Genomic DNA, 16,950 nt, shown 5'->3' on the forward strand with positions numbered 1-16,950 from the left:
TCCGAAAGAATCACGATCCCAGATGTCGACACTGCTATGTGGAAGACGAGACGGTAGAACACATCCTCTAGGACTGCAGGTTCTCAGAAGCTTTGACGAAGATACGACTTGTAAACGAGATAGCACTTATGCATGTTTTCCCTTGTATGGACATAGGCCAACCCTTCAGAACACTGCCAGATACCAGGACCGTGGTCTAAGGAATTAATCTCATGGAGGCTAACAAAAGTTGCAGAGATTTTTGGTTGGTTTGGTGTTTTGAGGGAAGCGCTAAGCTTTGGCTAACATAGGAGTCATTCTTGTGTCCACTAAACGGAGTGTATCGGTCGAGATTTAAAGTGAATGTTGAAATTGGTCAGCTGCCTTCAATGAAACTAGAGACTAGTGGAGGGTCGAGCTGATTACAAATCGGTGGACCCAAAACAAGTGGTCTGAAAGGGTGTCCTATCCCAGTACACTTATGTGGATTAAACCGTCTTTTACTATTCCCCTCAAAATCGAAATCACAATTTCATTCACGCTCTTTTGACTGGAATCATTCTCAGAATTTGTTGATCAATATTAATGATAAGCTGGAGGCGGCTAAGTACATTAGAATGCAATATGCAGTTTTTGTGAAAGCTATTTCAGTTCCTTTTCTTTTTATTTAACCTAGATCAATGTGCCATTACTTCGATAGTGGCTCTCGGAGGCAGAAAGGCAATATTGCAGGAAATGACTATACATTTTCTCAAGAACTAAGAACCAACATGCTTAAGGTACCAATGTCACCCTGATCCCGGCGTGCCTCACTGTAATCTTCGCTCACACACAAAATATGGGAGGGGGGGGGGTCGGGGGAAAGAAAATCCAACTTTTGTTTTTAAAATTACAATTTTACCAACAGTAAGGCCTAACCGTTTTTTTTTTTATTTGCGCGTATTAACTGAATTATTGGGAGGAACAAATAAATATTTACAATTTAATTAGAAAAACACCCCCACACTTCATAAAGACACACACTCACACTGAGATCAATTAACAATTTTTTAATGTTATCATCGTATGACCGATTATTATTTTTAAAATACTTTTTTTTTTTGTCTTAAAGAAAGTTTTTTTTTCATCGCTCATTTCAATAGTTTAACTCTAGATTTTGTCTGAGTTCACGTGTCAGATTTATTAAAATCAATTTGAGTGCTTTCACAATGTTAATGCTTTATAAGAATATTAACATGAAGATTGTTACAAGCGCGTGCTGTGTCATTAGCTCGCGCTCACGTCTGCTAATTGGATAAAATCTTTTCATTTAAGAACGACATCAGTTCTCATTCTCTAATTTTAGGGCGACACCAGAGGGCGCCGTGATACACAATGTTTTTCTTAACAATTAGACATCATGATGAGAATTTATGGACGACAAATTACAAAAGTCGAAAGAGAAATGAAAGGAAACAAATGCACACATATAAAATAATGTCCAGAAAACTTTAATTTGTAATCAAGACTGTGGCGAGATTCTTTGTCACTTGCAAAGTGATTGCTAGTATTTTTCTAACCTTTAACTAGGCTGACTGAAGACATAGACTTTGTCTGCGTTAAGAGTGACAAAATATGTAGGTCAAAATTAATTATGCTACTCACATTAACTATCATTTCTTACTGATAAGGCAACATCTATCTATCTATCTATCTATCTATCTATCTATCTATCTATCTATCTGTCTATCTATCTATCTATCTATCTATCTATCTATCTATCTATCTATCTTATCTATCTATCTATCTATCTATCTATCTATCTATCTATCTATCTATCTTATCTATCTATCTTATCTATCTATCTATCTATCTATCTATCTATCTATCTATCTATCTATCTATCTTATCTTATCTATCTATCTATCTATCTATCTATCTATCTATCTATCTATCTATCTATCTATCTATCTATCTATCTTATCTATCTATCTATCTATCTTATCTATCTATCTATCTATCTATCTATCTATCTATCTATCTATCTATCTATCTATCTATCTCACTCTCTCTCTCTCTCTCTCTATCTATCTATCTATCTATCTATCTATCTATCTATCTATCTATCTATCTATCTATCTATCTATCTAACTCTCTACACGTTTACGCACTGTAGTAAATTCGGACTTTATTGTAAGAATACGAGCATAATAAGAGGTGCGGTGGCTGAGCGGTAAAGCGCTTGGCTTCCTAACCGGGGGTCCCTGGTTCAAATCCTGGTGAAGACTGGAATTTTTAATTTCGGGATCATTGGGCACCTCTGGGTCCACCCAGCTCTAATGGGTACCTGACATTAGGTGGGGAAAATTAATGTCGGTCGGTCGTTGTACTGGCCACATGACACCTTCGTTAACCGTAGGCCACATAAACAGATGACCTTTACATCATCTGCCCTATAAACCTAAAGGTCTGGAAAAGAAACACACACACAAAACGAGCACACCATAATCGGATACATTTGAACCACCGACGTCGTTGACAACTTTAAGATTTAAACTGTTGTTGGTAAAAATGAGAAAAATGGTTGAGAAAAACGTAAAGTTGCTAACCCGTCGAAATATTTTTTTTTTCTCATTTGGTGGGGGCCACTGGTAGCCCATGTCTTGTGGATGCCCTGTGCTGTAGCCCCGCCTTCTCGCCTTTAAATCCGGCCCTGCCCGTATGAAGTCACTTTTTCTTAATTTTTTGTTAAAGTTGCGTCTTTAAAATATAAGATAAGAAGATGTATCCAAATTAAAAAATTGAAACGTATGTGTCATTAAGACCTAGGCACTGGGCTCAAAGAACATTACAATATAAATGATGTGCTTGTTTGTTCCGTTATTTTTCGCTTCCGGTTTTCTTTTATTTCGCCATCTTTCTTGTTCCAACTTTTTTTTTGTATGTTTTATTCCCAGCCTCATATTGTCTCCTGGATGTTATTACTGCATTCGTCTCAGTGACGTAAGCAAACATAAACTCACGGCAGATAATTCAAATATCTTCCAGGGGCAGATGATCCGTGAGGGCCCCGAGGCTATTTTTAGCACAGTGCCTACTGAGTGTAAACATTTTCAAGGAAAGAGGGAAAGGAATTTTTTGAATATTTTTATGGTTAAAAAAAAAGGAGCCGCAACTCTTTAAGGAGGGGGAGGAAGAGTTGTCTTAAGCTTGTTGAGGCAATGATTGGAGATGAGAGAGAGAGAGAAAGAGAGAGAGAAGTTGGGATAGCGGTTGAACGAAATGCAAAGAAGCACTGCAGAAGAGAAATGTTGATCTATAATAGACATACAAACAAAACTTGAACGAGGAGAAATGAAGAAACATAAAATATTGACTTACTTGATCGATGCTGTGAAAATATATCTCACAGTTGAAGAGATTCAGAAGTTCAGTTGATGATTGGTTGATGATTGATAGATAGATAGATAGATGTATAGACAGACCGAAGGACAGAGAATAAGATAATATTGTTTGATTGATTGATTCGTTTACAAATTCAAGCATTAATTTTCATGCCTTTATCTTAAAGTAATATAATGTCTCAGACGGAACTACTAAGTACGTTTTGGCCAACAGTGTTCAATGTTTCCAAGCAAAAGCATGTCATTTTTTTTCACCTGCGTCAGCATCTAAAACAGAGCTTTCGTTGTGCCTGTAAAATTCTGTTGCAAGACTTTGGAAAATTTCAAAGACAATGCAACAAGAACAAGGTTCTTTAAAACTTCTGTTAGAAAAAAAGAAGACATCCTTCAGAAAAGTGCGTGATTTCTGGTGTCTGGCATGACAAAAAAAGCACACTCTAATGATGGAATTATGGGAAATGTTTGCCATATAATGACAGAACAAAGTACTTACAGTTGTACAACCGAATGTCACAAAGAGATGATGTGGCATTGTCAAATATATGATTCTTGTTCAATAAATGAGTAACATTTAAGTGGAAGCATTATTCAGATACATCAGCAGCATGAAGAAGACTCTACCAATTTGGTAGCATTCTAAATAAAGTTGATGGTTAGGTTGTATTTTCATTAGCTTTAATTAACTCTTTCCAACGTTACAAGAAAATAACCAACTTTGAAAAAAACAATTTTTTTCAAGCCTAAAATCCAGCTAATATCACTACACTGATAAAGCTGATCTGAAAAAAACTCAAAACAAATTTGTCTGTAAACCCAGACTTATATCCATAAACCCAGACGTGTGCCAGATAAAAGGTCTTTTGGTATGGAACTTTGCCCAATATTGACCAAGTCTGTCGTATTTGTCACAATCAGGGGCAAACCTTTCACCGTGTCAACTGTGCCCCATTCACTGGTTTTTTTTTTACTTTTCCTCTCTTTCTCTCTCTCTCTCTCTCTCTCTTTCTCTCTCTCATCTCAAACATCTCTGAGTATGTCATCTTGTCTTTACACCAAGTAATATCTTGTCAACGAAAGGAAGATTACCAGTTTGAAAAAAAAATTCCAGTGATTCCCCAATGATTCCGGATATTTTAGATCTCAAATAACAACAAGCCTATTAAAAAAATACTTCTAAAAAAAAAGCGTATAAAAAAAAACTGCACAACATTTACAGTCATATATCTCAATACTGTAAGATGTATTTCCCTTTCCTATTTTAAAAGAAATAAATTAATTACCACTAATTAACTATTTTAATTTTAAATTGATTCACGTTTTGTCAGGGAAAATGAATAACTGTAAAGTTTCAACTTGATCCGAGAATGGGAAGTGGGAGAAATGACGTGTATACAATGTATTTACTAGACAGACGGAGTTGATATAAGCTATGCAATAAAAATAACGTTTTGACCTTTTCCTTGTACTAATAGGGCCGGATTTAACACAGTGCAAGGCAGCTGCACAGGGCCTCGGATTTTAAAAGGGCCTTTACATTTAAAAAATATAACTTTTTTAAACAAACTATGCATATTACATATAAGAGGATTATGGAAATGAGATTAACTCTTTATCTACGTAATTATTTTCCACATTCTGGTGGAATCAACGTTGGTATCGTCAGTTAGGAGAGAAAGAGTTAAGTGTACAAGTTGGCCTACCCTATTTCTTTATTCACAAATATGAGTGGGGGGGGGTAGATTTATTATTCTTGTAAAAAGTAACCCCTTTCAGACAAAGCGATAAATAGGACAGATGGTTCAGAGGTCATCTGTTTCTATGGCCGACGGTTAACGAGGGTGCTATGTGGCTGGCACAACGACTAACCACCTTTATTTTCCCCAGATAATGTCAGGCACCCATTTGGAGTTGGAAGCTTACTGGTTGACAGTGTAAGGACCCCTGATGTAACAGATCAAGATCTTCACTCCTATCCCCATGTCGTCTGGACTGTTAGTGGAGGGACGGGTCTGGGGAAAAAATGTGGAGAGACTTTTCAAGAGGAATGGGGTTGGGGGGGGGGGGTGAGCAGAGTGAATGAGGCTAGGGTAGGCAGGCGTTATGAAAACCACGACGGGGTGGTACAAGGAGCACCATTAGGCGTCGGCGCCCATTCGTCCGTATCAACAGATCGATCGTGTTCTTTTATAGTCCAGAGAGGACTTGGAGAAGGTCGTGGGGAGGTCGTGGGGAGGTCGTGGGGAGGTGGGGGGTTGAACGGAGTGAGAGAGATGCTTAAATGGGTCCATTAAACTTATCTTTTTAAGAACATTGATTACCCTGGGGATGAGATATGAACACGCAACAGTGTTATGATGGAAGCCGTTTCAATAAGACTCTATGACTGCAAGAAACTCAGATCTAAGTTTATCTTGGTTTAAAATCCATGAAATACAGAATAACCTATTTTACTATAGTGCCGGTTTAAATAAGACTCCATGACTAGAAGAAACTCAGATCTACGTTTATCTTGGTTTAAAACCATGAAATATAGAATAAATTATATTACCAAACTTTGCTAAATGTGGTATAGCATGTATGAAGATAAAGCTAATATTTAATATGATATTAAAAGTAGTTTAATAACATAAAAATTACAGAACGAAATAAAAAATAGTAAAAATAGTAAATAAGTAGTAAATATACGGCACAAAGTATGGAATAAAATGTAGATAGATAAAAAAAAAATTACAGTAAATATGGTATACGGGGGGGGGGGTGATGGCTGAGTGGTAAAGCGTATGACGCCCAACCGAAATGTCTCGGGTTTTAATCTCGAAGAAAACTGGGATTTTGAATGTTGGAATTTTTTGGGACGCTGCTAAGTCCACCCAAATCTAATGGGTACCTGACATAAGCTAGTGAAAGTGAAGACCTGGTCGTTGTGCTAGCCACATGACATCCTCGTTAACAGTCGGGCGTAGAAATAAATGACCTTTACATCACTGCCCTATAGATTGTAATGTCTGAAGGGCGCATTAAACTTGATCTATAATATGAATTTTTTAAAAATGATATAAAATATTAAAATAACTACAAATTGAAGTCTAAAATGTTAATATATAGTAGAATATATTTAATTTAGAAAAAAAAATAAACACACTAAATACATAATCAGTCTGGCATATGTTTGTTCTTGGAAAACCCTATTACCAGAACCACACCACGGCACACAGAATGATCTTTAAAAAAAAAAAGTATGCCTCTAAACGCTTTACATTTATAGTGACATGGTTGGGGGGGGGGGGGGGGAATAGTAATCTTTTGAAGAGCTGTGGTGAAATGATAATGCTATTGACTACAAGAACCAGGAGTATAGAGTTTGACTTTTGAGCTAAGATGCTTTGTTATTAGTGGTAAAACTTAAAGTAAAAGATCTTTGTCGTTGTGTTGGCCGCGTGAAACCCTCATAAGACGTTATCAGAAAAACTGATATTTTTATCAATCTTTTTTATAGAACGTAAGTTTCATGGGAGGATCTTACACCTAAATCAGGCTCATAAGAAGTGATTTAGAACTAAGTAAGTAGGTTTATGTTTTCATTATTTCAACAAAACAATTCTTTTACCAGTTCTTATTTCAATCAACAACTTGTCTTATTTTACGGAAGTAGTACTTTTTTTTTTCAATCAACACGCTTGTTATATTTTACCGGAAGTAGAACTTCTTTCAATCAATGCATCTGTTCTATTTTACAGGAAGTAAATGTCTCGAAGTAAGTTTGCGTCACCATCTTCAACATCTGTGTGGTGTACCTTGATATTTCAACATAAAACATATTAGGCCTATTACCCATCTCCAGGTGTAACCCACTGTGAGAAACGCCCCTTAAGTGTAACACCAAATCGATATGATTGATGCTTCGATTATTTAATTCCCAAGTCATTGACTTGCATAGCGAGAAATTGATTAAACACTGACCACAATCTGTTCACTTTGAAGCCCGCACTAAGAAGAAGTTTAAATCGCTTCAACAGCTCAGTTGGGGAAAGTTTTCACCAAGTTCAAAGCTGCTCTGAACAAAACAAAAAAAATCTAAACTTCAGGACCCAATACCGGATAAAAAGCATTCCAAACCGCAAGTTATCACCAGAACTGATGTCTTTAATTTCTCATTATTTGTCAAGAATGAATATTAAACACTGATTTCTGATGATGACATTAAAGTATGAGCGCACCAGAATGACTCTCTTGCGTCTCTCCCACGGGCTTCACTTACTTTTGTGTAGTCCGTTACATCTGGTACCTCTTCAGCCTAAAGACTTCTCTAATTTTTACAATTCGTCTGTATGTACGTCAATTTGTCTGGTAAAATGTGTGTACACGTTATTTCTCCCACACCGATTCTCGTATAAAGTTGAAACTTCGCATACGTATTCAATGACATAGACAAGACATAAAATAAATTTTAAAAAAAGGAAAAACAATTAGACAATCAATTACTGGCAATTAATATCTAGTTTAATAGCAACAAGGAAAACGAATCATCCAGTATTCACAGATATGTCTATATTAGTTGGGTTTAGTCCCTTTGAATAAATTGTTACCGCTATTTCTCCCTCACGCATTCTTCAATCAAGTTGATACTTGAAACAATTATTTATGTTACCTAACAAAACATTAATCAATATACATAAATACTCAATTTGTCTGTGAACTGTATTGGTAATTAATTATTTTGTTTGATATAAGGGAAATATTTTGCTTATTATTGGTGGATATAGTTTTAATAAATAAATAAGTATTTTTAAAGGATTTTTTTTTTCATTTGCTTGTTTACATGGTAAATTTTAATGGTCCGTAGAGCATCTGAAGTCATGATTTAAAATGGAAGTTTTAGTTCCAAATAACCCATATTTCTATTTTGCTGAGTAAAGATGTTCAAAAAATATGTATTTCATTAATCAACTCTATAGTTGATCTTAATCTGGCCCGTGAGATGGAAAGATTGTTGGGGTGACACTGTTGACTCTTTTACGTTCTCTTGTTGTCTGTCATTTTCTGCATTTCATGGGCGTGACGTGTTTTGGGAGCGTTCTATTTACGATTCCTAAAATCTACGCATCTTTTCCCTTCACCTTCACATAACTCTTAGTCTACCGACTTTCTCCATTCCTCTATGTCTTTTGCCTTCAAGGACACGAAATCTAGGTTAATGATGAAGTACTTCTCTTCTTAAGAAGGGGTCTTGAACTTGGGATTCTAGTGACGACGAAGATTTTGTAGTTTTTAAGATGTTTCAGAGTCCATCAATACCAGAATACCAGAACCTTGTTGAGAAACTAAAGCAAACTTACAGAGCATTCGTAGTTCAAAAAACACAAGTCAAACAATAATGCATTTTGGACTTGTAGACATTTGAATATTCATACATATTAAAAACACTCAAATGATCATAACAGTTTACGAGTTATTTATTATTATTGCTGTCGTGTTTAGCTCTAAAGTAGGCTAATACTGTCTTTAGGTCTACAGATAGATAACAGTAGTTCGCGAGTATGTCTTTACTATCTTAGAGCGTTAGAGTTGTTGGCCAACCTCATTTGTAAAATCTTGAGACACCAAGTATGGGACATGGGATAAATGAACTTTGTTGTTACTGTAGTCTTTAGCACTCCCTACCCTCCAAGCAGCTGTTTTTTTTTATTACAGTTTGGGATCAGCGGCGTCGCAGATATGTTACAAGCTTTCACTGTGTTATTTGTTCCTGACCTTGCCTCAAAGTTGACTCCCAAAGAAATGTCAATGTTAGGGTTTAGTCGCAAGACAGCAGAGATTTGAATTCAGAGTTTTTACTATTCTAAGACTAAGACTAAGACTAAGACTAAGACTAAGACTAAGACTGCTTTATTGATCCTTACGAAAATTTGTTGTGATTACAAGGACTCTCTTCTCATATAAAGACAACACAACAGAAAAATACACATAAATACAACAGACAACATAAAGAGTTCATTCAGCGACTACACACAGGTATCTTGGTGCATTTCATGTTCCCTGATCAATGAGTGGCGGTGATAGAGTCTGACCGAGTGAGGTACGAACGAGTTTTTGTACCGTTCCGTTCTTGTTTTGATTGACAGCAGTCGCCCACTTCGCGACGACCTGACGTAGTTCTGATGGAGCGGGTGGCCGTTGTCTTCCAAGATTTTTTTCGATTTTTCTTAGGCACTTTTGTTCAAAAAGTTCCTTTAAATGTGGTAATGTTGTGAGTGTAATTTTTGATGCTTTTTTAATGATGTTTTCTACACGTCACAAGAGTATAGATGAGGCGTTGCCTTGCCAACAGGTTATTCCGTATGTTAGCAGATTTTGTATAGTCGCGCCGTAAAAGGTCTCAAGGATCTTCTTGTTTAGTTTAAAGCTATTGAGTTTGTATAGAAAAAAGAGTCGCTGGGCAGTTTTCTTTGTCAGAGTTCCAAGGTGGTCTTCCCATGAAAGCTTGTTGTTGATGATAACACCTAGATATTTATATGCCTTTACTTGTTCTATAGATGTAGTGTTTATTTGCAGTTCACGTATAGTTTGTTTTTTCTTTCTAAAATCTATTATAAGTTCTTTAGTTTTTGTTACATTCAGTTCTAGAAAGTTGTCGGTGCACCAGTTTGTAAACTCTTCTATCGAGCTTCGATACTGAGTTTCGTCTCCTGAAATAAGACCGACTATAGCAGTATCATCAGCGAATTTAATGAGTTTAACTGAGTCATAGATGCTTCTTATGTCATTAGTATAAAGAGTGTATAGTACAGGAGAAAGTACACAACCTTGTGGAGCACCCGTACATAGTACTCGAGTTGACTATTTAGTGTTTTAACATACTGGGGCCATTGGGTTAAAAAGTTTAGAACCCATGCTTGTAAGTAAGGGCTTACATTTAAGTTACTCAGTTTGTTTATCATTAGATGTGGCTGTATGGTATTGAAAGCCGAGGAGAAATCTACGAAGAGGACTCGTGCATATGTTTTGGGTATATCAAGATGCTTATAAAGCTGGTCCAAAAGCAATAGAATGGCATCCTCAGTTCCTCTAGCTGCTTTGTATGCAAATTGGTGAGGGTCTAGGCTGTTATTGACTTTTGCTACAAGTTGTTTAAGCATATATTTTTCAAAACATTTCATAACAATAGGTGTTAGTGCTACTGGGCGGAAATCATTTAAGCAATCTATTTTTGGTTTCTTAGGCACTGGTATGATCTCTGAAGTTTTCCAGATGTGTGGAATTACGCACGTTTGCAATGAGAGGTTAAAGATGTGACAGAAGATAGAAGAGATTTGCTCCGCACATAGCTTGATCAGCTTGCCACTAATTTTGTCTGGTCCAGAAGCTTTTGTTACGTCTACTCTTTTAAATAACAAGGTCACTTCATCCTCAGTTGGTAGACAAAACACTCTGGTCCATTAAAAGACTCTGTCTGAAAAGAATTTCTTGAATAATTAGTATTTTTTTTTATCTCTGACTATCTCATGCTAAAAACCTGAGCTTCATCACGAGATTTCTATTTATGTACTCACCAGATCAAGGAGAGTACGTGTATGCTTAGCAAGAAAACCGGAAGTGACATCGGCAAACTGTTTCACCAGGGCCTGTCTCAAGTCCACCATTTTGAATTGAAGCCTTCCTTAGGTAAGTCATTCAATAAAGCTCAAATGTCTTTATATATTGTACATATTGATCTGTTACTGTAGTCATGTACTAGGATTTACCTATAAAAGATATAGGCTGAGCTAATATCCACTAAAATAACTCCTATTTTGAAAAGTTCTGTCTTGTGGCTCTATGCTTTGTAGTGAGCATTGGAGATTTTCATAAAATGTTGGCCAATCCATTAAAAGCAAACTCATTGGTGTATCCGGTGTAAAGATTACGCGTGGCACGTTTAATGCAGTCAAAAAAGAAAAAAAAATATCAAAGAATTTTTCACTACTTATCCAATGCCTTGGCGTGCGAGCGTCTGTAGAGAAGAAATGGGTAAACTGACTCTCGTGTCCATTGCACTTGTTTGGAATGAAATAAAGCCCCATCAGTCTGTCACTATACACGACCCTGAACTTTAAAGGAGTCCGTATTTCAAATGGTGTACCCCACTACAAATACTCACACACACACACATCTTTCCTTCACAAACACACCTTTCCTTCACACACACACCTTTCCTTCACACACAGTAGAGGTGGTAGATTATAGAACAAAGGTGGGAAGCTTTTCCCTTTAGCCCTGAAAGCGCGATGATTAAATCCTTTTGGGAAAAAAAATCAGGTATAATAAATCTGCATCTGTTTGCAGCCTTCTTTGACTGAAAGGCTTCATTCAATTATCATAAGCCCAGATTCCTAAGAGAGTAAGTCTCGACTCTGGGGACAGCGACAAATCAATAGGAGAGATTCGCTATTCATAACACTATCAAGTTTATTCATCTATATTATATCAGAACGAGGCCGAAATAACGCGCGTGTTAATAATATGGAATGGAGCGGGATAGCCTTTCATTTAATTCAATTCTTTTAGTTGTGATACGAGAACTTAGGAGTCTCGTGATATCCCACTGTCTGGAAAGGGAAACAAATACACACAACACTTCAGTATGAAACATATCAATCTGTCGTCTGTTTCCTAGTCACGTAATGTCACTGTGACGTCTGCTTTTGAGCTTTCGATAACAATGGAGCTCCTGTCATCATCGACTATTATCTCTCGTGCTCTTCGATGTCTCTAATGTTTTGTGTTTGTTTTTTTAAATCTTAAAGTTTTCTTTTCTGGATATTCGTTACACAAAGATTCAATGTCGGAAGCTGTCACCCACCTCTCCCACTCACCACACACAGCCTGTCAATATATTGAAGCTATTTATAGAAGGAAAAATTATTTCTAGAAACAACACCGGAAGTCTCGGTAAAGAAACAGCGTACGCTTAATAATTGTATGCGCTGACTCATCCTAGCATCACGATCTTACACAACCATCTATATCAGTAATCTGTTTCCGTAGCCAAGGAGTGACGTATTAAAGGGGAAGCAATCAGGGTAATTAGAGAGTACATGGAGATTTCCAGAGAAGAGCAAAGCAATGACGTCATAGTTCTATAAATTGACGCGAAATATCCCACAGGCACACTGCTTAAAAATGTAATAAATCTCGACTTTTTTCCCTCTATCCTGACGAGTGAAGACAGTGAAACCTAAATAAATGTGTACTTTTTAAAACTCTGTAATTCTGTCTGGTAACAATTTTTAACACGTTATTAATCTTATATTTCCCTGTTCTAAGTGTAGAGAAACGAAGGATTTATATATACTATAAAGTAGAAAGTAAGGCGCATGTATGTATGTCCCGCATAGAAACCAAAGCCGTTTCACCAATCTTGATAAAACTTGGCATAAATGTTCCTTGGGTACTAACTGGAACCGTCACGTATGTATAGTAGCCCTAAAACAAACTTAAGACCCTCAAAAAAAAAAACGTTGCCCAACTCTATGAAAGTATTAGTATTTCATGGATCTAGGCCATGTTTACCATGTTAAGATCGAAAGGATCTAGATCTAGACCTTTTTTTAAAACTGTACTTTGCACAGATAGTTATTTACTTTGAAGCATGAAAATACAAAATATAGTCTACTGATTTCATTATTTATTAAAATTAACATTCAAATTTATGCTTCAAAAGCATTTTTCATACATTCGTTGGCTATAGCAGCAAAGCCGTGTTGACATTTATTTTAATAGTTCCATTCATGAGTCGCGTACATCTAACAAAAAGGTCACGCATGCGTAGAGCGAAGCCTCCACACACGCACAGAACGAACTCTATTCAAGCCAATATTTAACTCTGGATTAGTCTAAATCTATCTGTAACTGAAGATCTAATTCAAAAATGATAGATACTACTCTTACATTCACGCATTCAGCATTCGCTTTATTTATAACATTATTATTTCGTTTAATTGTTTGCATAACACTCTCAGTGACTATATCGACAGTGATATGCAAATTAAGACCCTCAGAGTTAGTGTTTATATATTTTTCATGTTTTTAAACTAAGGTCAGATTAAGAAATATACTATAAAAAAAATATGTAAATCCTATATATGGACAAATGAACGACCGGCTTCATGGGCGTAGCCGGGGGTGTTCACCCCCCCCCCGAAATGAAATCCCCCCGCAGTGGGGGTGGTGTCGGAATTTGGTGACTCATTTTTGGCTTTGATTTTGTTTATTTTAGATTAGATTTTAATACTAAACCATCACTTGCCCAACGCAGCCAAGGGGGGTTTTAAGTTTTTTAGATACTAGCTGTTGACTAGGGAACGTGATAAAAAGATGAAGACGTCTGTGTATAGTCACTCTGTGAAACGCTTTCTTTAGTTTGTCCGCTTTTCTGGAATGTTTTTATCGAGATTGAAAAAGTGTCCTTGAAATTACTACAAAATTCCTACAAGGATCAATAAAGCATTCTTCATCTTAGTCTTTGTAGTTACGAATACGAGTTGCGGTTTTTCAAAGAGTTTCTATCCCGCAGAAATCATTGTTCAATAATTCATTTGGTATTTTGAGATTTCTCTATTTTTGGATTGAAGCAAATGTTTTTCTGTGACTGTTTCAGACTGCGGCGGGGAGATGACCACGTCCCATGGTGATTTCGCCAGCCCAGGTTGGCCAAGAAACTACAGCCACCACCTGAACTGTACCTGGACCATCAGAGTACCAGAGCACAAAGTAGGTCACTTCTGTAAAGCACTCCTGACCTGAATGATAGAGACTTCAGTGATAGATACTTGAATGATTTAGACTTGAATGATACAAACGTGAATGATACATACTTGAATCTACGAAGCGGTTATAGTCAGCGATGTGCAAACTTTTTAAAGAGATGGTCAAATACTGGTGGGAAAAAAAAGATACAAAATATAAAATGTGGTTTAATGAAATTAAATTGTGTTAGTGCATTTATGAAGCTACGAATGTTTTACTTATAGTTCGTTTCACGGCAAGATATGTATAGGTTGCAGTTATTTAAGTTATTGGAAGTTATATTATCATTATTAGAAATAAAAAAGCTTCTCAGAAATATATGAAAATGACAACATTGTATACACATTCTACAAGCTTTGCTATGACATCTAGGACAGGCATGTCAAACACTGCGTTCGATTGGCCTCCTTAATTAAGAATTATCAAAACAATGTTAAATTATTAAGTGTTTAACAGTCACCACTAATTTTCAGGTAAAATATTTGCTAAAAAAAAACAAAAAAAAAAACATAACAATCAACTTCGTTGAAGTTATAAAGTATTTTTTAATGATCAGATTTTTGGAAAAAAATAAATTTTGGAAAATGTATTTTAATCATGTCATAAATAAGTCAATATGTTAGAATTAGACCTCTAGAAAAAATTATCAGTATTCATCCGGGATAATCACGTCAAAATGCCAAAGTTGGTGGAGGATGCACGTATTACAAATTTAGCTAAGGGACAGGTATTCCATAAATTATTGTATTCTTTTGTATTGTTTGTAATTTACATAAAACAAGTAGGCTATGTTTTCCAACTGATATTTGGTAGCGGCCCTTCAGGTCATAATAAGTTTTGTTTATCTGGCTCATACATTTTAATAAGCTTGACATGCCTGGATCTAGGACTTGTACATTTAAAGCAGATTACTTTTTTTTTAAACGTAAGTGACATTGTTAGTGTTAGTCATTACTACAAAACATGAGGCGGGCCGGATAAAATCTTTCAGCGGGCCGTAGTTGGCCCATCACTGAGTTAATCGATTATAGTTTCTTTAATACTATCACATTCCTAGAGTCTTGAATGTCAAAAGAAGAGTGATGAAGATAATTACTCTTCAACCAGTGACAGCTGACTCATACAAGCAAAGCAAAGAATATAATAATTAGAATTTAATATTTAATGGCCTGCAACATACTTATCTCTAGCCAATCATTGTTAATTAACAATTATAATTTTTAAAATAGGTCATGCATCGATCGGTCTGTCGCAGGGTTACTGTCAGACTAAGGCTGGTCAGTAAATAATAAAATATGTTACAGTACAATAAATTGTATTTAACAGCAAAAGAAAAAAGCTTTGAATTTAAAAAAAAATATATTTTTTTTTGTTTCTTATGGTAGCGATAGTATCACAAAATTTCCTTCACAAAATGACCGCACAGAGCATTACACTAATTGAATCGCCATTAATAATTTTCCTGATAAAATGCTTTTACATCTATAAAGCTCCTCTTAATTACTGAATTAAGTTTTAATGTACTCAGGATGAAATTAGGTCGAATTTGCAGCAGATTGAACTTTAATCAAAACTAATCGATGCGTCTCGTTAAGCCATTAGCTCTCAGACCTGAACATCGATCAGGACGATTAGGTGATTAAATATGGGACGTCCGATCTTATAGAGTGGCCGAGGGATAGAACGTGTGCTTGGTCCAGCACCTGACTGTTACGTACTAGCCCCCAGATCTTTTGCAGGACGGTGGTAGCGAGAGTGGTTTGTGGTCGGGGTTATTTAAATGACTGTCCAAAGCTCCAAAACCCCGGGTTCGAATCCTGGTGAAGACAGGGATTTTTAATTTCGGGATATTTAGTCCTCCCAGCTCTAATGGATACCTGAAAACTAAAGGTTGTCCACATGACGACCCTCGTTAACCGTGGGTCTTAGAAACAGATGACCTTTATATCGTCTGCCCCATAGATCGCAAGGTCTGAAAGTGGAACTTTATTTTACTTATAGTCAAATTTTAAGAACCAAAAAAAAAAAAAGAAGACATTTAACAACATAACTAGACTATTATATTTGATGCTACATTTACAGGCACCTAGCCTGGCACTGTTCGATGTACTTATGATTTCTTTTACCAATCCTAACATGTCTTAATAATTACATTACCGTATTAGGTAATTGATTTTAGAGTTTAAAATATCTCAGAATGTCAATGATAAATATTAATCTACACGATAAATCTGCAAAACCTAAAAGCTTTGTTTTCATCTTCAGACCAGAGCCTTAGCTTTTCCTCTCTCAACATTAAAATTTATTGTAAGACCTGGAAACCTATTTTACGACACCAAATTCGTTTCGTTTAAACTTATAAAGTACCCCTTTCAGGTGGCCAGAGGTAGAAGTCACTAATTGCTCCAAAATGAGCCCTGCAATTTACATTTAGCATAAGTCATGGATCTTGCCACAGGCTTTTACAGTTAATTAACCCAGAGGCACCTGTTGCTTCATGTGCATGCTGTATAATGAATGTTAATATACAGATCTAATTAATATGAAATAGTTGTTATTGTAAAAAAACATTTAGAAGAGGGACCTCGCAAGCATCCGTTATATAGGACCTCGCAATTTGTAAAGCCGGCCCGGCTTGCTACAACAAGACAGACGATGTAGAAGTCATTTGTATTTATAATCAAGGGTTAACGAGCATTTTATGAAACACATTTTTTTTTTTGTTTTTTTTTTTCGCTTTGTGTTCTTTCTAGCCAATCGGCTATTTAGCCTCGTTCTCGCAATCCGTCTGCTTCATCTATCA

At 36.1% G+C, this 16,950-nt stretch overlaps 1 protein-coding gene across 3 annotated transcripts in view; it reads left to right on the forward strand.

Annotated features, from left to right (window-relative positions):
- The window catches only part of LOC106056355 (uncharacterized), a 167,840-nt gene that overhangs the window by 127,512 nt on the left and 23,378 nt on the right, over positions 1-16,950 (forward strand). For all 3 annotated transcript variants that reach the window (XM_056042494.1, XM_056042493.1, XM_056042495.1), the window contains 2 exons: positions 10,916-11,024; positions 13,999-14,111. In XM_056042494.1, coding sequence (XP_055898469.1) covers positions 10,916-11,024; positions 13,999-14,111 — 222 coding nt within the window. The remainder of the gene's footprint in view (positions 1-10,915; positions 11,025-13,998; positions 14,112-16,950) is intronic.

This window comes from Biomphalaria glabrata, chromosome 9, assembly GCF_947242115.1.
Source record: "Biomphalaria glabrata chromosome 9, xgBioGlab47.1, whole genome shotgun sequence".
Classification (NCBI taxonomy): Eukaryota; Metazoa; Mollusca; class Gastropoda; family Planorbidae; genus Biomphalaria; species Biomphalaria glabrata.